This window comes from Cyanistes caeruleus, chromosome 5, assembly GCF_971803275.1.
Source record: "Cyanistes caeruleus chromosome 5, bCyaCae1.hap1.1, whole genome shotgun sequence".
In the NCBI taxonomy this organism is placed as follows: Eukaryota; Metazoa; Chordata; class Aves; order Passeriformes; family Paridae; genus Cyanistes; species Cyanistes caeruleus.
In genome coordinates, this window is record NC_141705.1 from 22,277,660 (window position 1) to 22,300,828 (window position 23,169).

Below are 23,169 nucleotides of genomic sequence, written 5' to 3' on the forward strand. Positions count from 1 at the left end.
GATTATGGCTATAAAAGAATTTCATCTGAAGGTCCTAGTTCATCAGCTGCTTGGGAAGTCCCAGCTGCAGTGGTACATGAAAAGAATAGCAAAAGATATTTAAATAATATTTTTCTTGTACTACTACCATGTGATATTCACTGAAAATATCAATCCCTTATTTCTGTTATCTTTGAGGATACACCTTGGTGAGGGAAACCTCTCTTCTAAGTAGATCATAACCCACTGAAGTCTTTGTGAGAGGACACATGTTTTTCCAAACAGATTGTAATGTAGTCTCTAGAGGAGGAACAATTAAGTTTACGCTAGTTGATGTGCATGGAAGCAAATTATTTTATCATATAGTTTCAACACCAGGAGCATCTTTATGTGGTATAAGGTCTGAAAGACAGCTCTACTGACACAGTTCAGAAAAGTGCTAGAAAGCTATCACATTCTGTGGAAGCAAAGTAGGAAAATGTACAAAAATAAACAAGGAAAAATAGTAAATCATTTTGAAAGAGACTCTGAGTTAGACTTTAGCAAGACCCTTTTTCTTTTCTTATTCCAATCGTGATACACTACATTTCTTAGATTAGTGTGCAAAATCAAGACTGCAGATTTTAGTGCAGTGTTAAATTATTATGCAATTTTCAGATACAGGAATAAATCTATATTTTTCTTTACAGAGCAGAACACATAACTTTTCATCCTTATGTCATCTTCTACTGACCAAAAGATAACTCCCTCGCATGTGACTACCACAAAGACACTGTTCAGGACACCCTCTACCGAATAAATCATGACCCAAAAGAAAAGCATTTGAGTACATGCATTACTCCAAGTTTCACTGAGTCACCTGCTGCTCACTCAGAATTGTTTCAGTTGTTGCAAAGCATGAGATCTGTGAGGTGTCATCAGTCTGGTGGGAGCTGTTACTGATGACAAGCACCCTACAAGTGGAAGCAGGACTGCCTATATTCAATCACACTATGAATTTGTTAGCTTGATGGCCTTTTCTTCACTCTATCAGAAAATATTTCAGAAAGAGACACACTTAGTGGCTAAGAAAGAAAATGAGCTGAGAAAAAGACTTCCAGAGCGCACGGTGATTTTGACCTGAAATACAGTACTTTTACAGGAGAGGATTGAGTGGTTAAAGAAAGTAGCTTTAATTGAAAATTTTGGGAGGATAACCAAACATAGTTAATTAGCAGCATACACTTTTCTTCTTCAAAACAATGAACTGTTTCAAATCATTTCAACAGGCTATATATGCTAAAAGGAAAGCAGAATTTTACATTAATGAAATTTTTAGGGGTTTTTTTAAGCTCTTGGAAGAGATGTAAATAAAATAATTTTATCTCCTAGGCAAAATCTGCGAAACTGCAGGACTGGTAGGACAAAAGTTGAAGTAAGCAAAAGGAAACACTGGAATTATGAATGAAAAGTCTCTTGTTAGGTGACTAGTGTGGAATTGAACTAGACCAGTGGCAGTCCACTGTGGGTAAGGAGCAGTTGTCACATGAGCTTGAAAATTTGAGTGTTTGTCACAGTTTTTCCAAGCATAAGTAAAAACATGCTTCAAAATCAGATATAATTGTCTCCTTGTTCAATTTCTTTCATTTTGTAAATCTTATTTATTTTAATTAGCATAATGAGCACTGATGAGACCTTACTTTGAAATTCTTGGTGTCTTCAGAGGTTTGTTTGGTAAAATACTTACTCCTGCCAGACAAAATTCTATCACGTTAAGATACTATGTGCCAAAGCTGTTACCCCCTAAAATAACAAACAGCCAGTGATCCCCTACCATTGTCTGGTACTCCAGAGAGTTTCCATTTCACATTTACAGAATTAATGTGAATTCTGAACAGTTAATTAAAATAGAAATTGCTTTCACATTTCAGAGGAACCTCAGCAGCACAATAAATCCATTCAACAAGTAATTAAAACATTTTTTACTGTATACTAAGATCTGTATCTGAAGGATTTTATAATGAGAATATTTATGCTTTATCGTATATCATGCACAAGTAATCAGACGCATGAATGCAATGTGAAGTTCAATAATAAAGTTGTATTAATAAATAACATAAAGTAGAGAGGAAGAAGGGAACAGTTTATTTCCTAAGACTAAAAGAGAACGGACAAAAATCTGTGCAAGTGAGGGAAATAGGAAGGTTATTTGAAATGCAGTTTTGTAGAGCAGAAAATGCATGTTCCAGCAAAATTTTGCAACAGAGTTTTTGTAAAAAACACTCGATGCCTGGTTTTTTTCACTCATCATGAGTCACACAGGACACTACCTGTCATGTTTAGTAACAATGTGCCTGCTCCAGCAAACACTGATGTGAGTTAAAGGCAGAAATAATCAATGAGACTATTGGTTGTGCAATTACTCGTAGGCGTAAATAGCTCTAGGATTTGGTCTTAAAGGTTGGTATTGGTTGGAAAAATTTCCCAAGAAGATTAAACAGCTGTAAACTGCTGAAATTTAGTTTTACATCAACTCACTATTAGTTCTTATATTAAATCTTCAGGCTAATTTTATAATCTAGTTGTTGTTTGGACAACAGCTAATTTTATGATTCTGGTTCTTGCAGAGTGCTTCCACAGAACAAACAATATTAAAATAAACTGTAATTTTGTAATATATTCATGTATTAATACAATTTTGATTGGTTTTTAAACTATCTATTTGGATTTTTTTTTGTTGTTAAAGTAACATACAAGATGTTAAGAATCAGTAGTAAATGAGAGAGTAGTAGCCTGTACCATGAGTTTTCTTCCAAAAGTGAACATATACTGATCATACATATGATCAGTATCTTTTTAAATTTGATTTCCCACAGTAAGAATTCAGCCTTTTAGTTAAAATGTACAGTGAAATCATAGGTCATCACTTAATTTGTTCGAATAAGTATAATATGAATAGTTTCTTATAGGAGTTTGTTTGCAACTAATTAGGGTAACAAAACTGAGTCTGTAGCTAAATATGAAAATTTGGACAGCAAGCTCTCCACCACTGTATATCTCTACAATCTCTGTTTCCAAAGTACAAAGATCAGCTAACAAAGGACGTATGTTAATGTAAAACCATTCCTATGGATGAGTTTATATCCTGTGGATACAAGTGACACTGGGTGTCAAGTCATGGTCTTGACTGTGATCCACAGTGGGATCCCCATTAATTTTCATGGAGACAGGATTTTTTTCAATTCTTTTGTCATTATTCTTGCCTATCTCTTATATGTAATCTAGTAGCAAATAAAAGACTACATCAAATCAAGATCCTGTCCCACTGATCTCCATATGACTATGAAATGAGAGACTGTCCCAGGAGGGGCTACCGGGGAGGAAAAGAGGCTGGAATAGAGGAAATCCTGCCAGTCTGTGTAAGGACTGGATGTAGACCCCATTGCTTTTTACCACACTGAAGAGCAAAGCCTAGTGCACAGGATGTTGGCAAAGCTAATTTTTAATTTGATTGGTAGAAAGGGCATACGATAAGTAACTATGTTGCATACTGTTTTCCAGGTCATAGACTTGTACTGGGGAGTTGAAGCAGACGAATGGGACAGTCCTGAGCTGCAAAAGACTCGCATGAGGCTGCTTGAAGATTGTTTGAAAAGTTCTGCAGGTCCATGTTTTGTTGTGGGTATAAAAATAATGTTTTACTTTACAATAAAAATATAATGTTGTCTATCCTAACATGCATGATTCAGTAAAAAATGAATGATTTTCTTATTTCTAAAATATTTTACATTCATTGCTGTGCATTTGCTATGCAAATATTTCCCTATGCAGTTCTGTAGATTAACAGTGATTACTCAGTATTAGTGGAGAGGAAAGAAGGATTTTTAATGATCAGTCCTCATAGCAAGATGGGTATGATTGTACTACTGTCACAACAGAATTATTGACAACTTGTTTAAGGAAGCCACAGTTAATTAATTCTTGGTAATTCTCACACATGTATTATCAGCTGGCCTAGGAAGGCTTACAGAAAAGTGAAGCAGCAGTGAAAAACTATCTGCTGTGATCAGCATTTGCTATTTCATGTCATAAACTCAGGACAATTTAGGATGCCAGGTATTAGAGAATGAAAGGACTGGAGGTCAGTGACAACCTGAGGTGGCTCTGAGTCTGTGATACATTGATACACAACTGATTGTTCTCTCCATGATCACTTTATAGATTTCAATACAAAACAGTCTTAAGACTATGCCTTCACTATCCCATATTTTATTCTCTATAATATATTTGCCAAGAAAATACTTTTAAAAAGGTACAAGGTTTTTCTCCTTTGTACATAAACATAGCCAAGTCAATTCTAATTCTTAGTCTTGTCATTATAAGACAGAGAAAAAACTGCAAGTCCTTGATTATTTTTTTTAAGGGAAGAATGTTAAAAGTTTTGTGAACTGAAACCACAGAATCCAGTGGGATAGAAGGGATACAAAACACTGCCTACTTTGAAGGCTGGAGGTCATGTCTCTCCATGCCAAAGATCAGACAAGGAGCGACCTTTAGCATGTGTCATTCTGTACTTCTATCACACCCTTACAACCATATCTCTGGCTCTTACTCATTCACCTGTTTGCCTCACTTTCTTATTTAGCTTCAGAGCACTGAAGAACAAAGACCTTACCATAAGAACTCAGCTTTTGGAGTACAGAGTCTGGGCTGGGTTTGATGCTGTCATGACACCATTTTTCACAAGCACACACTGGCCCAGATCTCTAGAGAATTCGGGTAGCTTTCATCTTGTGTGACTATATTTAGTTTTCTGGGTTTATTTTTCTGCTTTCTATCTTCCCGTTCATGAAAAAAAAAACAGAGATGGAACAGAAAGGCATGGAGTTTTTCATGTAGCAACACCCAGTGTCCTTAGACATGGATTTGTAAAATCTCTGATAGTGAGGGAAACCTTGTCACATACTATTGCTGCATATTTTAGCAGCTCAGAATCTTGAAGATTTTAAGAACTGCCTGCTTGATATTGTTACTAAAGAAATCAAGCCAAGTCAGAATTTTTAAACAGAATATCACAGTTAGCAAAGAGGTTGCAGTGAGACAATGACTTCAATATTTATTCCAGGTTTTCTAAGCATGGGCCAAAGTAGTAGCTCTCCCAGGGGCTAGACTGGCAAAACCACAGATTTCTATTTATGCACATTTGTTTTTTTCTCTGCTGTACCATAATCAGATGGGTTTTATTTCATTTACAACAAAAATTGAAGATGATTCTACTTCAACAAGGATAATTATTTTTAATTTATAGTAACATAATGAAAAATTGACTTTGGCACTGCAGGCTTTGGGCAATTTACCATTTCTTAAGAAAGTTCTATCAATTTTTCCACTTCTTTTTGGCTGGTGGTTTTTTGGGTTGTTTTGGGTTTTTGGGGGTTTTTTTGGGGGGGAGGTTGTTTTGCTTGGGTTTTTGTTTTGTTTTTTGTAGTTATCAATTACCACAGATCTGAGACACAGATCTGGGATTAAATGCAACTATTCAGAATTAGCTACCTGATATATATTGATTTTAGAAAGTGTTGGTTTATGGCAATTCTTGTCTACATTGTAATATTGGATGGAGAGAAAATGAAATTCCTTAATTAGTGCAGTAAATAAGTGGGAAATGCCAAGCTTTTTTCCAAATATGAAGCAACAAAATCAAAATTAACACATATTCATAAGCACAAGGAGGAAACAGTTCTGAAAAAAATGCAGAATTAATTTCCTGTGAACACTGACTTTGGGATTGCACGGTTCTCTTCTTGCTGTCTGACCACTGTTAATACTTGATTCAGTTAAGGGAGAGGGAGGTTGTTTGGATTTTGGTTAGGCTGGGTTTTTTTGTCAAGTTTGGGTTTTTGTTTGGGTTTTTTTCTGCTGTATAAAATCAGTGCCTATTATATTATCATTCAAATAATTTGCATACTCATAGCTTTTACTGTAGGTAAATAACTACCATGCTATTTTTGATCTCCAGAATAATTTATGAAGACTCAGAAATGAGGGGAATATACAAGTTTTCACACAAAATTTATGCAGAAATCTTATCTTTAGAATCTACATGGGAAGATTGAAATGCAGTATATTTATTAAATTGTGAACTGCTTAAACTCTACACTGCACAACAATACCAAAATAAAAATGCATTCAGAGCATCACTGGAACTTTTACATTTACATATGTCCTGCAAATTATAACACATAGGTGCTTTTCCATCAGCATAGCACCATACAGTCTCTGCCTGAGCTGCTGTCCTAGCATGACTATGTCCTGAAAGATTGTAAAATGAAAAAGAGAAATGGAGATTAAATGTCAGTCTGTTACCTGTTAAGGTTCACTCAATTAATGCCTGGGATTGTACAAACCTTAAAGGTTATCTCCACCTGTCATTTAAAATATCTGGACCAAAGAATAGTAAAAACATTACCTGCCTACTCTGAACAGCAATTAGAATTACTGGCAGCTTGTTCTTAATTTGAACCTGTTAACAGTATCCATAACCAGTTATCTTCCCTGTGTGCTGATGGAGAACAGATGACCACTTAGAAATACAAGAATAACCAAACATTTTGAATTGGGTCTCACCGTGTCCTCAAGAGTTGCCACATCTAAATAAATGTAACCTGAGCTCTTGCATCATTCCTTGTGGTTTTTTTGGTCTGCTGAGCTACCCCACAGAGTACTTCTGAAGCTCCTCTTTTCAGAGACCTACTGGGGATGTATAAAAGTTCTTTTATGCACTTTCAGTCCAGGGCAAGGGCAGGAGGAAGCAACTGACAGGCCTGAATTCAAGAGCAACACATGCATCCCTTCCTGAACAGTCCCTAGGGAAGCATAAAACTCCTCCAGCTTCCATAGACCTAAAGAACCTAGCATTATAAATTTGGAATTCCAGTAGGATTTTAAAAGAATATTAGCAATTTACAATATTTGGTGTGTCCTTAAATCACACTGAAATTGAAGAGGAAGTATGATAAATTGTGGAGTGGAATGTTTCTACTGTTTGTATATTTGTGTTCCTCAGTATAATGCATGCTTTAATTGTTCCATGAAGTATATTGCTGCACTCTCTGCTTAGTAGAAATGGTTGATAATTAGTTTTGAGTGCATTCCAGCTCAGAGAAAATTCCCAGTTCCATTACTCCTGCACTGCTGGATCTCCTCAACTCGAGTTTCAGTTCTGGTATTTCTTTAAGGTTTATTCCTAATGTTAAAACTAAGAACACACAGGTTCTGCAATTCCTGAATTGTATTTGGCTTTCACTTTCCTGGGAAAATCAACACAGACTTTAAGATAGGGAGGCAAAAGTCAGTCAAATGTGTCTATATTGAAAACATCCAATTCAGGGGGAATTCTAAGTACCCAGTGCTTTTGAGGAATTCAACAGAAGTTATCTGTGTTTGGGCATTTCAGTATTTAATTTTCCCCAAGGACACAACTACTATTTATAGTTTTTAAGGGAATGAAGAGAAATACCTGGAGCCAGATAGTCCACCTCTTCCAGTAAAGTAAATTCCAAGAAAGATATATCAAATTATTACTTTTCTTCTCACTCTGCATCTTATTTAAAACCCATCCAAGTAAGAACTCCCTCTAATATAAGTGGGTCATATCAGGAATGGCTCCATAGGATTTCTTGGCATTGATCTGAAGTAAACTATATGTCTGCAGGTATTAATCCCATTTTAGATGGTCTTGGCCAACAGGAAAGATTCTTCTGTAAATATCAAAGTAGAGCTTTTGAAATTTTTTTTTTATATTTTGAAACCCTTCGAAACAGACAAAGTGATCAGTTTTAAAGACAAAATATGCAGCTTTCCCCCCAGGAAGTTTTGGTCTTCTTTCACAGCCTCCAGACTAAGAGGCAAAGGATGTCTATCCCTTTCCATATACTTTGGCTCTGAACAACAGATATACACAGAAACTGAAATCAAGCATCGGGGATATTACATGATTAAACAATTGTTAAGTGAATTCCTTCATCTGCTTTAGGGATGGTAATGCATTTTCCTGTGAATAATCTCTGATTCTCTAAATCTTAAATACATACCCATTTTTTATACTTGGCCCACTGTAAATGGGTACAAGATTCATCAGACAGCTTTTCCATGTAACACAGAAACTGCTTGGGTTTTTATGTAGTCTAAAAACAAGCTGCATTTTCAGTCAGAAGACTGCACATATTTTCTGCTAAGTCACTGTACTTCTTTTTCTTGACAGAAATACAATTTCTGGAGCTGCGTTCCAGAAAGGTTAAGTATTATATTTATTATGAATGACCATATTAGTGAGAATAAGATTAACATGAAGTCAGATTTCCATCATTCTATGTAATGGGTAGAGGAAGAAATAGGCTGCATGAGATTTATGCAATCTATATTCTCATGACCCTCAAGAGCTTTTCCAAACCATCTTCTGAGGTAGTACAGTAATCAGTTAAATGTAATGATCTGCCCTACAAATGAATCTGTAGATCAAAAATCCAGCATCAGCTATTCTGCAGAAATGGGAGGGATGGAGGGGATTCTAAACCTTGCAATGGTACTTCTGTGTAAAGAAACAGCATATTGTACAATATTTAGCAGGCAGCTGGTAAGTTCAAAGAGAGATATTAATAGTGCTGCTTGCACCTAGCATATATATATCTTCCCTTTTCTCAAATACAGACATCCTATTCAGAGGTTGTTTGGTTCTCCAATAATCGACCCAGGAGGAAACATCTACCCAAAAAATAGCTAGTTCACTTTTCAGTCTGATTATTGTTCAATCCAGCTAGCAGTAGCTGGGTCTTTTATTTCTTTTTCTTTTTTTTTTTTACTTTTTTTCTTTTCTTTTTTTTTTAATGAATAATCAGTTCATATAATTTCACAGGATCCCTCTTTCTTCAATGAAAGATGCTAATTTAAGCAGCCAGAAAAAGTGTCAGTGCTCTTCATAGTGATACTGTTATGCATCCTTAAGTTATTGCCTCTTCTCTCTTAAAATATTTGCAGTTGATGCAAGGTGCTTTTTTGGAATATGTGTCCTGTTAATATGCAATATAATAAGCTTCTTTCTTTTGTAACTAGACAACCTCACAGAGTAATTTTTTATTTCATTCCACCTTGCAAAAATAAAGCACAGAATATTTGCTCAGAAAACTAGGGAGTCTGCAATTATTGTAAGTAAATTACATGTTCTTTTCTTATTAGTTCTTTCGTGTAGTATAGAAATTACTTTAATGCTTGGAGCTGTTTTAAAATGCTTTAGTGTAGTAGTGCTACTCACGGCTGGAAAAACAGTTCATCAGCTGGCCACATGCTCTGGAAGACCACATTCTCTGCCTCTCAGTCATACAATTGCATGGCACAGGCAAGAAGGACAGTGTTTTCATTCAGGCAAGTGGCATATATATTTTTTATATATATATATATATTCCATTTCCATGGACTTCTGCTGCAGAATTTTTAAACTTTTGGCCAATGATTTGACCTATTACCTGCAGGCAGTACTTAACATTCAGTGTTTGTATTCTTACCATTAGTTGTAAGTCAAATACCCTATTATATAAAAATTAGTGTAAGAAAAGTCATGAAGATATCCCAGTAGAAAGGCACTATTTTGATTTATCCCATGCTTGAAGAATGGCAAGTGAAGCTAAAAAAATTCATAAAGCTGATTTTTTCATCAGTGTAATAAATGGAAAACTAATATTGGGTAGTTTTGAAGAATATGGTTTGAAATATGGCAGTTGTAAAGATGACTTTGTGAAAAGATGGATTTATATTTAATACAATTTAAATGATCAGAAATAGCAATCTCATTGTGCTATTTGGTGGTGTGAATTGGCTGCAAAGATTTTTGACACTCTGAATGCTTCAAGTGATACTGAGTTTGATAATCCATAACCTTTGTCAAGTGCCTAAAGGGTTTGGTGCTTGCCTTAGTTTTTCCTTCAGTTCAGTTTCTTTAAGGATACCTTTTGCATTTTTGCATTTTGCATTCTTAAGTGCTTTATTTTCCTAGGAAATAGTTCTCTCCATCCTGCAGCTATGCTACTGTCCTCTGAATTTATAATTTAAGAAATGGTGAAAAGGGTTCTCTCCCTCCAACCATGTGAAAAGCAGGGAATGCGTACAAATCATGTAAAAACGTTAAAAAGGGACTGACACTTCTACATCAGTGTGAAGTTCACTGGGCCATCACACTGCAAGGAATTTTCTAATAATTTATTTTCATCTTTGAAGGACTAGACTGATGAAGTACCTGTTCAGATAGTACCAGTAATTGTCCCAAATAACAAAAGCCAACACTAGCTGGCTTGAAAAAAAATAATGATTTGTTACAATTAGCACATAAGGACACAAAAATCATAAATAAAAGTTCTCAAAATCAAAGAACTAGTCAAAATAAACAATATAGGCCATTCCACATGTACTTGTGAAGCAGAATTGATGTTATGTTCTGGTACTTGTTTTGCATATTATGCAAATATATAAATATATATAATATTTAATATTATGCATATTTATCTATTATAAATAATAGATACATATAAATAATATAATATTGTGCATATTATGCTAAATTATGGGTGCATTATAATCTGCTAGAACTAATGCAGCCTATACTAGTTTTTCTTCTGAGGGCCTTCATTTATGTTTTATGTAAAACATGTTTATCAACAGTGTTTTAGGTGCTTCATCCCACACTACAGAGTCATGGATCATATCAGGCTCTCAGTAACTGCACTACTCTATGAAAGTTGTGAAATCTTTTTTTTTACATTTAATTACATAATTAGATTTTCATTTGCAGACTCAATTATTAGCAATCTGTTTAGGTCTAATAAGAAGGGGAAAAAATTAAAGAAATAATTTTGCAGTGAAATGTCACGTCATGTTACAACTAGCTTCAGTATTGCTAAATTCAGGAAAGGTGTTGAAAATTCCATTACACCATCAACTATCTCTGCCTGTGATAATACTCATTAATTAACACTTTCTAATACCTTCATAGCAGCTGTATATGTTACTAAGAACACACAGCTTAATTGTGTTACAAAAAAGCATAAATATATAAGTCTTTCCAATAAGGAGCTTGTATATGTGCATACTGTGGATTTGGATAGGTTTTGCAGTTCTAAAAACCCCTTCTCAGCTGCTGCAGCTTTGGAGGTTACTACAGACTAGATGCCTCTGTCCATCCCTTAAGTGTCTTCTTCAGCCCTTTTTGCCTTGCTCAGATTTAGCTCATCCATTGTCTTTGCCTCACTGTCTAACACATAAATATCATCCCAAAATGGGAATGCAGAAACTAAGCTGCTTTTCTGATAAATACAAGAGCATATTTCACAGAAAATAAAGATATGGCCCCTTCTTGCATACAAAGTGTACCAAAGAGGGCAGTAAGAATGCAGAGGACTGCCAGCTTTTAACTCCAGGGTTTGGTGTCCAGAAGCCAGTGCCCTGTCCTCCCGGCTGACTACACTGATAGGCTCAGAGTGTCTTCTTCCTTTCTGACTCCATGATCCCTGTGTCCCTGGATACTCAGGAAGGCACATTAAACAGCAGTAGTAGGAAAAGCTTTTCCCCATTAGCCACACTTCACCTGTGAGATGCAAGACAGGGTTTCAAATCACAATTCTTTCCGGCTTGGATGACTGTTGTGATTATTTTACAAAGCAGGGAAGGTTACACCACCATGCCTTCCTCTAAAAGACAATATTGATCTCCGTGCTGTTTGCAAGAAAGGTGCATTCCCCATTCTCTGTGAGAAGGGTAGTAGAAGGGTAGTGATTTCCACAGACAAGGTTATTGACTTCAGTCTGGGCTATGTGCTACAGTCTTTTATTAAACCTAACCCTTTTGATTTGTTTTTCTACCCAGTTACATTCTTGTCAAGTGTTACAGGACCTGTCAGAGAGTTGATAGAAATCCAGGCTGCAGTAGGAATTACCTGCAAGGTTCTGAGCTTTATGTGAAAGGAGAAATGTACATGCCTGTCAAGAAATCTTCCATACAATTTCAAAAATAGAGCAAAGTGAGAATAACACATTTGTTTGGAGGAGAATCAGAGTGAGTGAGCACCTCAGATCTTTAGGCAGAGGTAGGCAAAATCTCCAGTCCTTCCTCTACGCTATGTTTATTCGCTGACCTCTTCCCTGATTATATCCTTTTTGACTGATTTTCTCACCTGCATCTATGCTCAGGCTGATCAAAGACCAGCAATGCTAAGCAATGAAGGAAAAGGCAACAAAAGAACTAAGTTGGTGCTGCATGATCCTGTAGAAGACAGGGAGGTTGTGGAGGAAGACCATTGATACTTTCTCAGCCTGGAGTAAGGAGAGTTCTGATGAAGCAAACTGTATTGGGGAAGTGGGTCACGAGTTTCTTCTGAGGAAGCACGTTCACTCTCTGTGATAGACTGGTAGCTCCTACACACTGTGTCCTGAGAAATTACTCATCCTTATTTCATATCTCCCTACCACTAGGGAAAAGCTTTGGATTTAAAAATACCGCACTGTGGGTGAAGTTCAGAGTTGAGGGAATTGGCTCATTTACAACCAGATTTGGCTGCTCTCTTTAGTTTTCTGAAAGACAGGTCAAGCATCAAGAAGCATCAAAAACTACACCATCATTTTCTTCTTTTCTGCACCTTTTATCTCAAGAACTGTACTCACAGCAAAACACTTCAGCACTTGCACCACATCCTTCCAGTCCCAGTTGCAGTCAGTTTTCTTACAAGGTAGTTCAACAGTCCTTTTTGTTTTTCATGGAACTGAAACCAAGACCTGACTCAAGTTTATGAAACTCTTACAGTTCCCCCAGGGTACTTCTGGAGTGCCTCCAGGGAAAAAGGGAAGAGAGAAATTAGGGCATGGTTCTGTGAAACAGCACACTGCAAAATTTCTCAAGCCAAGGAACATAAATATATATATCTGGGCAGGTGGAAAAATAATTCTCAGTACAGACATGTCTTTATTATGCCTTCAGTTTCCTATTCGCTTCAGCAACTTTAATTAAATGTTGTATTTCTTGTGTTTTCTACAGTTAGCTGAAGTTCTAAAATTAATTCTATTTATTCACAGCTTCAACCTATGGAGAAACAGCAAATGAAAATGTTTGATACTGCTCTATGATATCATTTTTCCCTTAAAAACTAAAAAGGACAAACAGTGTAAAATAACAGTTCCATCACTGCTGATACAGAAATACACATCCTTTGCATATCAAAATAGAAATACTCAAAATAAAATACTTATTTTGCAAGCTATCATTAGCCTCATTTTACGGATAGGCAGTCTGAGTCAGTGGCAAAATTATCAGGAACTTACAAGTTTCCATACTGAGATATAGTAAAAGTGGAAAGAGGATTTAAGAGATCTGCAGCAGCTCTAATGTTCTGTCTGATAATCTGCACTGCTTTAGAACTCTTGGCAGAGAAGAAAAATCCTGCTCTAAAAGACACTTTGACCTGTACATCCCAGAAATCACAGATTATGACATTTTTGTGCTTTTTTCGTATTTTTAATTTCTAATTCTAATTAGAATTTAATTTCTAATATTTTTAATTTCTAATGGAACTATTTTTGGGAGACAATACAAATGCAATGTAACTTTTTTTCTTTGACAGGCAAGAAAAGCCATCAAATGTATTTATTTGTTTGGAGGACATTCTCCCTACGTTTCTGTCATGAGGTCCTTACACTGTACCTCATTGCAACTGGAAGTACAATAAAAATGAGTAGACATATCTCCTGGCCACCGGCTACTCTGGAACTCCAACTTCCTAAAACTTGGTTTAATTTAAGCACAATTTAAGAGTGTTACAGTTTTCTTCACCTTGGTTCCAGTTTCCAGTACAATGGCTTGGAGTTTGCCCTAACAAGCAATTAACGTGTATATTCCATTGAGATAAATTGAAGTAAACGTAATCTGCTGGCTTTAGATGATTCACTATGGTTTCACCATTAGCATTTTTGCTTTGAATTTGAAATGAGTTAGCTATTGTTCCCGTAAGTTATATTAAAAAAAAAAAAATATATATATATATATATATATATGCCTGACAGGCAGGGACCCAGCTAATCCTGTAATTTTAATTTTATTTTTTTCCCCCAAAAATATATCTGGCTGCACCTGCGCATTTTGTATCACACAAGAGATTTCTACAGGATAATGTTAGAACAGAGTTATTATATACTTGCAAGAAACCAGAAAGAGCTACAGTTGTACTAAATTTCTTAGGATGGGATGTTAAATAAAAGGCCCTTAAAAACTGGTATCCTGACCATTTGTTTCAGATTTTCAAGATGTGATTTACTGTAAATTTGTTTATATCAGTTAACCCCACATTTCTGCAGACCTGGAGGGTAAACAATGCTGACATGTTACAATTCTGTGTGTCTTCCTTAACATGAGTGGCTTCCTAGGCAGGTTTGCACATGTAAATGCACTTGTCTTATCACCTCAAAATTCAGTATGAAAGACAAGACATAGAATGTAGCCAGCATGCATGTAAAAAGATTTGAAAACAATGGAGCATTTCTTGTAGCTGTGCTGAAGTGATTTTGTCTCCATACATACAAATATAGCAACTGAAATAAATTGATTGGTATTGGAATCTGATTACAGTAAGTTTACTTTTAGGAAAAAATATTTGGATGAAATCTGAGGTCTTTTAAGCCTGGTGCTAAATATAAATTTTCTTTATAAATTTTATTTATATTTTTTTATTTAGAAATCAATATTTCACTTAATATTTTTTCTTTATGTGTCTCTTTTGTCTATAGAAGTATGATCCATTACATAGTAATATACATTCTATCAGATAATGCTTGAATGAGTGTCCCAGTAAGCAGTAGAGAAAAAAAAAAACATATTTGTCTGAGCAAAAATGGCTATTTGACTGATATGTATGGCTTTAAAGAGGAAGAAAAGGTTTTATTTCATAAGAAAGATTTTTCTGCAAAAAGGGAGGAAGCCTAAAAGCAAAGGCTGAGGAAGTAGGGAGTTAGGCCTCTGACCCCAGGATAAACAGAAGGCAATAAATAGTAAGTGACCATAGGGGGGAGAGTGATCCAGAGGACTTGTGCCCCAAGTAGCCCTTGTGAGTCATGCAAACCATGGGAAGAAAACATTCATGTTTCTGCTGCAGTTAATATTCAGTTGCTTATACAGTGCTGTGAGATGGCTTGCACAGAAAGGGGCTGCAGCAGCAGGGCCTTTGATGTGGGACTGACTCCATCACTCGTGCTCTGAGGCCTGATGAGTGGGATTTATACCCAGTGATGACCACAGACTCATTCTTCTTCCCGTTCAGGGGAGGTTTTGAAACAGGGCTTTTGTGCCATGGCTGTGCTTTGCTCCAGGGGGTTGCCCATGAGCTACACCAGATTTCTGTGTGAGGCCTCCTGCTGAGGCGTGGCATGATCCAGGCTGTGATCCACAGCTCTCCTGGGAATGCTGGAAGGACACCTCTGGGACATCTGTAAGACCAGCCTTTCCCAACCCCTGGCAACAGATGAACTTAATACCCTGCAGTGTTTTAAAAGCACTTAAATGCCTCCAATTTTCAGCTCACATTGTGAAGCAGTGAGCATCTCTTCAATAGTGTGAGATACTTGTTCTCCTAATGGAGCTGTTCTACTTTGAATAAGTGATCTTAGTTTAAGCTTATATTAATTTAGTAGGCTGAAATGTGACTTACTCAGGACCTCATCACGAAGGGTCAAGACTTTCCTCCTTCAGTAGTGAGCAGTTTCTGTAAGAACAGAGCTGAGAATTAGGAAAACCAGTTTCCGCTGTGTGGTTATGACTAACCATTGCATACCTGTCCCAGCTCTGGGTCCCAGCCCGGGCTTAATTCCCTGCACTTAATTCTTGTGTCACATGGAGACAGGAATACCTCCTAATTCCTCATGGATCTTGCAAAACTAAATTAAGAAGTGCTTAGTCCTGTACACAAGGAAGTATATTAAGTTAAAAAATTAACTGTGGTTAGATTTAATTCCTTCAAAGATTATTTTTTGAATGCTTATTCTTCAGAAAACTGGCAATCCAGGACTGCTCTGAGAAGAGGCAGAGAGGACATATGTATGCACTTCAGTGTCACATGTCTTCACAAACACCAAGAAATAGGACTGATTCCAATTAGCTGATCTCTGTTGGCAAAAATGGCAAAAAAAAATCGTTGCTCTTAAGTTGGCAAGTAGCTGAAACCACTCCATACAACATTACAAATCTGACTTCTCAAATGGCATTTGCAGATGTCAATAAATAATTTCTTTAAAAAAGATTAATTAAACCAATCTGTAATTAATATAATTTGCTGATATTTGACAGCTGTTTTTTATTAAAATTACTATCGAGTATCTTAACTGGAATTAAATATATCTAACATTCAGCTTGTTCTGGTTTAATATAATGTATGGCATCAGAATTAATGAATATTTTAGTGATGATGTCTGAACTAATCATATGATATGCCATGTGAATCCCTCATATCTCAAGATCAAATATAAATCTTCTTTGTGTCCTCCTTTTGGTCATTATTGTGACTGCACCTATAATTTTAGCATCTTGTCACACAAGAACATTAGAATGAAAAATATTTGCACACCTTATAGACTGTAGTTTTTTGACCTTCATTTAATTGTGATTTCAGCCTCAGGCTCAGCAAAGCATCCCTGATGGAAACCACAGTGGATGGGGCTCTGAGCAGCTTTGTCTGTTGGAAGGTGTCCCTTCCCAAGGCTGGGGACTTGGAAGTAGATGATCTTTGAGGTCCCTCCCAACCCAACCCATTCTGTGATTCTGTGAAAGCTAACAAGACTACTGCTGAGGTTGCTCCGAGTTAATTCTGTAAAGTTCTGTTAGACACGAATGGTTGCTGAGGGTTTTATACATTTGTCAGCCTGGTGGTTTTATACAGTTCAATCACCTTCAATCTAATGAGTCTTTAATTTGTTGTTTTACTATTAAAGGAAAATGACTCATCAGGTGGGAGATTTTGGTTCACGAGTCTGCATATAAAACTGTCTCTTGATAGTGAACACAGTGTAAACATTACTGTTCCCTTCAAAAGTAATTCCCTATAATAATCATCAAAATGCTGCAATGTTGTTATCACAAATTGAAGCTTTAGGTTCTCACTAGAGTAGAGTACTGTAATATATTTCAAAAGGATCTCAAATAATGGTAATTCTTATTTACAGATTAAGTGTGAAACAACATAAAGAGTGTTAGAAATTGTATTTACTTTCAATCCTGTTGCTTTATTTTTCTTTATTTTTCTAAGAAGAAATCTGTACTTACTTGAATTTGCAGGAAACAGAGATGGGACAGATATTTCCAGAGGCTGCTCCAAGCCTCTGACACAGATGCAGTTCAGACACTGAAGCTCCTGAAGGAAAAGTGTAGTCCAGAGCTTCTCATTGAGGCCTCTAGGGTTTGAGTTGTTTTGTGGTACCCTGATAGATTACACTTCTACAGATAGATATGAATTTAACCAGAATGACACCAGAGAGTGAAGGGAAGGAGGTACTTCCAAGCTTCACCTCTAGCATGGGAAGATGCAGTTTTCACAGCCTGTGCCTGCAAATGCACTCACCCTAAGGCTGTCATGCAGCCTTAGAAACAGTGTATTAAAATTCCTGAAAATACATATAGTCTGTTTATACCCCTTAGTCTTTTTTTTAATTTACCAGTGCCACTGCTAATGGAAAACAAGCAGTGATACACCTGCTTAGCCCTGTATTTAGGGTTAGCTGGATCATGTCAAAGTTCTTTTTTATTGTGTTTTGCTCAAGTAGTCAGGAGGATTATCCCTAATACAAGATTATTTACATAATGTCTTTTTCAATGACAGATGAGAGGTATAAAAAAAAGTCTTGTCCTTTTCATTTTAAAGTAAAACATGACATTATTCAACTATAATACAGCGTAGAGAGAACAGCATAAACTGTTCCAGAGAAAAAGAAAAGTACACAAAATAGTTCCAAAACAAATTTAGTTGATTAAATGCAGTACATTAAAATCGGACATAATAATGTTGATATTTTGGTATTGCTAATGAAGGGCCTAGCTATTGATCTTTTCTCAGGCAACTGTCTATTGAATCCACTGGACTTACATTCAGAAAAAATGTAGCCTAATGAATTTTAAATAATAATTTCTATACAAGATAAAAGCTCTTCTGAGGGAAATTTATAAGATTTCTATGTCAACCTGAATGTGAAGAGGCTTTCCAATTCAGCATGATATAAGTTATTAACCTCACTTGAATGAAGAAGGAAAATAATACTATGTTTTGTTTAACCTCTGCAGCTTCAGAACTCTAAAATTACAGGGCTCTATGAATAGATCAGAACAGCAAAAGCTTCAAAATTTTCCCCAGCTATCTCATTATGTGAAGCAACATAGCCCTCTCTGAGGGGAGCTACTAGCTGGAATAATCACAAATCAAAAATAAATTTAATTACAGAAATACAGAATCATTTTATTTCATTAAATTTATTATTACATAAATCTAGTTGCTGAACATCTTCATTCCATTTGCCTGACTCCTTGATGTGTGTCCTGGAGCTGTGGTGGGATCTGAATGGGCAGCCAAGGCAAACTCAACTTTACCCTAAAGCCTTTCTTATTGGAGAAGCTTTTTGAAGGACTTGGATGCTGTGACTTGTCAGAAACTGGATCCTGGGTTATATGAACTATCACAATTCCTACATTCCTTCGATTCTCCTGAGCAGTGGACAGACACTGACTTGTTCCTGTCCACCAGCTCTTCATCAGTGCTCCTCTGTGGAGGATGCCAAGTGTTTGCCTCAGAGCCAGCATGGTAGTCCATGAGCTCTCCCTAGTCTGCACCAGGCAAAAATCAGCCAGGTTAGTTTACACAATGTCAAATGTGGTCTGAGCCAGCTGATTTTCCCTGGAAGGAGATATTCATGCACTGCTCTGGTGTCTGCTCTGGGGCTGCAGCATCTGGCATGGTGAGCCACTGGAGTGTGCCAACATAGCTGGGTTCAGCAAAGTGTCCTGCTGCTTCATGCTTTCATAATCAGTGAAGCAGGATTCATCATCATCATCATCATCATCATCATCATCATCATCATCATCATCGTCATCATCGTCATCATCGTCATCATCGTCATCATCGTCATCAGTTATTGATTTTCAGGGTGTTCTTCTGCTGGAAGAGTTTAAAACAGCTTCTCATTATGATGAGTGGTTTAAAATAATGAATATTTAGATATTATTTACAAACATGCTCATTTACATTTTTAGGGCACTACTGTTTTTGCATTAGCATTACTTTACTAAGATCTTTCTGATTCAAATCAAGATTCTGATACTGTTGGTTCCTCTCCACATTAAGTACTCCTTTTCATTAGTGCAAGATCTTTGCTCAATACATTTAAAATGAGGAAATAATTTTGAAAAATCACACTTTAAATTAGGTAAGAATTCTCACTGACTTCTGTGGACCAAGTATTTAATGCAGGATTGATCTGATGATCACAAATTTGAAAAAAATTTTCAAAAGATTGCAGCAATTTTCTATAACACTACTGTCTATGAAATCATAGGACATACAGAATTTTTAGACAGTAAACTACAGGAATAAATTTCTTTTAAAGGAGTATATTTTAGAGCACCACAACCAGTATTTTAATCCTCATTTTTTAATGGGAAATGTCTCCTGTGCCCCAGTTTAAGAACTGCTTTCCACAATGTAGAAGTTTATGCAGAGGTACTAAAATTGTGTTTGACCAATTTCTACTCAGTATTTGCTCCTTCCTTGCTCACTGTTCATTCAGTGGGCAGCTACTGGGGCAAAGACAACAAGAATAGAAGACAGCAAAGCAGCTTGTGGTTCTGCAACACTGATCCTTGCTGGTAAAAGCCACAATTTCAATTTGCTTTTGCATGTGAGGATAATCTCAACCTGTGACTAATGGAACTCAATAATACATGAGTCAATACCGTGCTAAGTATGTAGGGTATTTTTTTAATTATTTCTTTTGAATGCCTTTGTATTTTTACTACTAGTTAGTACTGTGAGAGACAATACATCTACTTGAAATTTTCAAAGTCATTATAGTAAAATACAGCTCTGTACAATACCCTTCACAGTAATTCCTGTCACACAGTGTATGTTTCCCTTCCTAGTAATTTCAGTCATTACACTACTACCAGACTTACTTTTAGGAAATTCAGATCCTGAAGATGCTTTTCACATAATGAAAAAGAAAAATTTAATCCCTACTTTTCTGTAAATACATAGGGCCTGTTGGGAGAGAAGTATGGGAACATCCGAATACCGGGGGAAGTTGAGTCAGCAGAATTTGAAATGATCCTGGATGCTGCTATAGAGGCCAAGCTAGAGACAAGGATTTTAGAAGAGTGGTACTGCAGGGATGAGAATGCAGTGCCACCAGCATATTATCTCAGACCAAAATCAGAAATGCTGAAGAACTACCAGAATACGGTAAGTCATAGTCAACTGCTCGCGAAATTTTTCTCTCTCCATTACAGTGGCATTACAGTGGCAGGCAGTCCCTAAGGCATTTGTTGTTGTCTTTGAATTAGGTTCTGCAGCCCTGTCCACATCTGAACAACTGCTGCTGTGGTGCTCTTCCCTGTACATGGTGAAGGAGCAGCTGCAAAACACCAAGGAACACAACTCCTTGATGCATTGATGCACTCTCTGCCAGCTAGAGAGTGTGCATTTGGGTCGTCTGTGACCTGTTAGGGCTAGTGGACAGTTGTACAGATTTCCCTTCCCTGGTGTTGAAACATGGAGAACTCAGGCTCTTCTGCTTTGTACTGTGCCTTTGCTAGATTTCAATCAGCAGGACTTGCAGAGGAAATACACATTTTCCCTTCTATCCCCATAGAAGAAAACTCCAACAGTCAAACAAGTGCTTAGCACTGTCTTGAATCAGATATCATACTTTTAAATTATTAACTGCATTCTAGCATAAGATTTTTGAACACTGTTAATTGTAATTTTTAAAGCAGGCATTTGTCTTCAATTGATGACAATAAAAACTGTATCTATTTCTCAGGGTTCAGTTCTACCCTCCTACACATCCAGCATATACCTAAGGACATATTTTAGTGTACAAAAAATTAAGTCTTTAAAAGAGCTTACACTTCATTTTGAGTGCATATTGTATTATTGGGGGGTTTTGTTATTAAATCTTTGTACATTTCCTGAAGCTACTGACTAACATGGGACTAAATAAAAATATGTTCATAACTTAAAGCTGTAACACAGATGTAACATAACTTAAAGATGCAACACGAAGTTACATCTCATAAACTTATAGAAAGTAATAAAAAATACTCAGCTTTGTCAAGAAAGAGTTTCTAGGGAATTTATCCTGGATATTCCACACTCCAAGAAAACTGGAAACCCCTGAAATATTTCACCAGCAGTAAATAAAACCTAGCTGATTTAGAGAAAGCACCAGCTTGACATTTACAAGATACCATCTGAAAGGATTAGTGAATTTATATTAGAATTTCTCTCTGATGACAGTTAAGATTAGTGTTACTATAGCAATGAATGGATGAACATAATGTTACATATAATCCTGTGTTTTTAAAATATGGTAGCTAATATAAGGCACTTAATTACAGGTAACAGGAACCTCATTTTCAGTTTTGAGATCCAACTTTAAATTATTATCATTATTACATCTCATTAAGGGAACAATAATTTTTAGCAATATTGCTCCTGCTTTAGTATCATCATTTCAGGCTTGATTCTCAAAACCCTCTTTCTATAAAGGTGTTATTTGCCTTATTCTTGAAAAATATTGCATTAGCTGCTGACACAAGGGATTTAGAAAATACTCCAAGGAGCTAACTCTTAAAATTCTAAAATGGAATACAATATGATCATCTGCAGTATAAAATGTTTAACTTTTATTTATTTTTGTTAGTGTATTTGTTTCTCTGTTACCATGTTATTTTTGGCCTTGAATATTAAACTTTGATTTTATGAAGTTGTATATGTTATGTATTACATCTACTCTTTTAACTATGGATATTTTTAAAAGATGGAATCTTCTTCGAATTCTGTGAATGAGAACAAATGGCAAGATATATCAGAAGAGATTAAGAAGATTTTTAAGACTGCTGTGAAATTGCTATATGAGAAAGGAAAAATGAAACACAGCCAAGCAAAGAGATATCTTTCCTCTGGTAAAGTTCACACTAACAATTTCTATGTATTCATTTATTGTCTTTTCTGTCAACCTTTCCACAAACATGAAAATATATTTCTGATGGCATTTCTCATATAATTAAAGGGGGGAAAAATGATTTGCTGTGCTTCTTAAGACTAAAACCCATACAAAAGCACCCAGCAAATTCTCTGTGTTTGTTTTTTTCTGGTTTTTACAGAGAATAAATGCAATCGAGTCTGCCTGTTGTGGGTAGGGCATGTTCTTGAACTGTTTATAAAGAAAAGTTGACAGAGACTCTTGTGTTCTATTTTCATCCCCAGCTATTGAAGATGAACTTGATTTTGCCTTGGGTAAACAAACACCAGCTTTCCTAAAGAAGTGTGTTTGTTACATCCGGAAAATTGCCAACATCGAGCGTTTTGTTAAAATTCCAGAGATGGGAAAATACATGGATGTGGTACATAAAGCTGGGAAGTTTCTACGAGATCCTGAGGCCCATGAGAAACTGATCAAGCTCAGGGATGAATTCATTCCTACCATTGTCGCATCGTCCAATCTGAGAGTGTACACATCCGTCACCCACTGTGACATGAAACTGGGTTACTCCCAAGAAGTGGAGAGCCATTACATTGAAGGACTTGGTAAACAGTTCTATGAAGACATGATTGATATAATCCAAGCTACAGTGCAGCAGAATTTTGACACAGAGACAGACATGCTGTACGACGAAGTTCTTCAACACTCATCGCTATGTAAAACATACTCCACTTTTTATGAATATAGATGTGAGGCATTAAACATAGTCCACAAATACGTTTTACCTAGAAAAATAGGACACATTAACCCTCTTATCATATATGGAGGACCATGCACAGGGAAGACTCTTTTGCTAGCTGAAGCAGCAAAGAAGGTAAATAAGCAACTTACATACTAAGTTCATGTTGAGAGCATTACTGTGTGTAAAGGCCAACTTATTTTAATTATT

The 23,169-nt window shown here is 36.2% G+C and overlaps 2 protein-coding genes across 4 annotated transcripts in view; one reads left to right on the plus strand and one right to left on the minus strand.

Annotated features, from left to right (window-relative positions):
* The window catches only part of NWD2 (NACHT and WD repeat domain containing 2), a 51,016-nt gene that overhangs the window by 20,768 nt on the left and 7,079 nt on the right, over nucleotides 1-23,169 (plus strand). Inside the window, exons 3-6 of the mRNA XM_086891010.1 lie at nucleotides 3,520-3,636; nucleotides 20,273-20,476; nucleotides 22,056-22,200; nucleotides 22,505-23,094. Of these exons, the coding sequence (XP_086747136.1) occupies nucleotides 3,520-3,636; nucleotides 20,273-20,476; nucleotides 22,056-22,200; nucleotides 22,505-23,094 (1,056 nt within the window). The remainder of the gene's footprint in view (nucleotides 1-3,519; nucleotides 3,637-20,272; nucleotides 20,477-22,055; nucleotides 22,201-22,504; nucleotides 23,095-23,169) is intronic.
* RELL1 (RELT like 1) overlaps nucleotides 18,456-23,169 on the minus strand; it is an 88,802-nt gene continuing 84,088 nt past the window's right edge. Inside the window, exons 8-9 of one of the 3 annotated variants that reach the window (XR_015287423.1) lie at nucleotides 22,722-23,005; nucleotides 18,456-19,174 (exon numbers count right to left, since the gene is read on the minus strand). The gene's annotated coding sequence lies outside the window, so the exon portion shown is untranslated. Of the gene's footprint in view, nucleotides 19,178-22,721; nucleotides 23,006-23,169 lie in introns of all 3 variants that reach the window. The other 2 variants (XR_015287422.1, XM_086891060.1) reach the window with 2 other exon arrangements.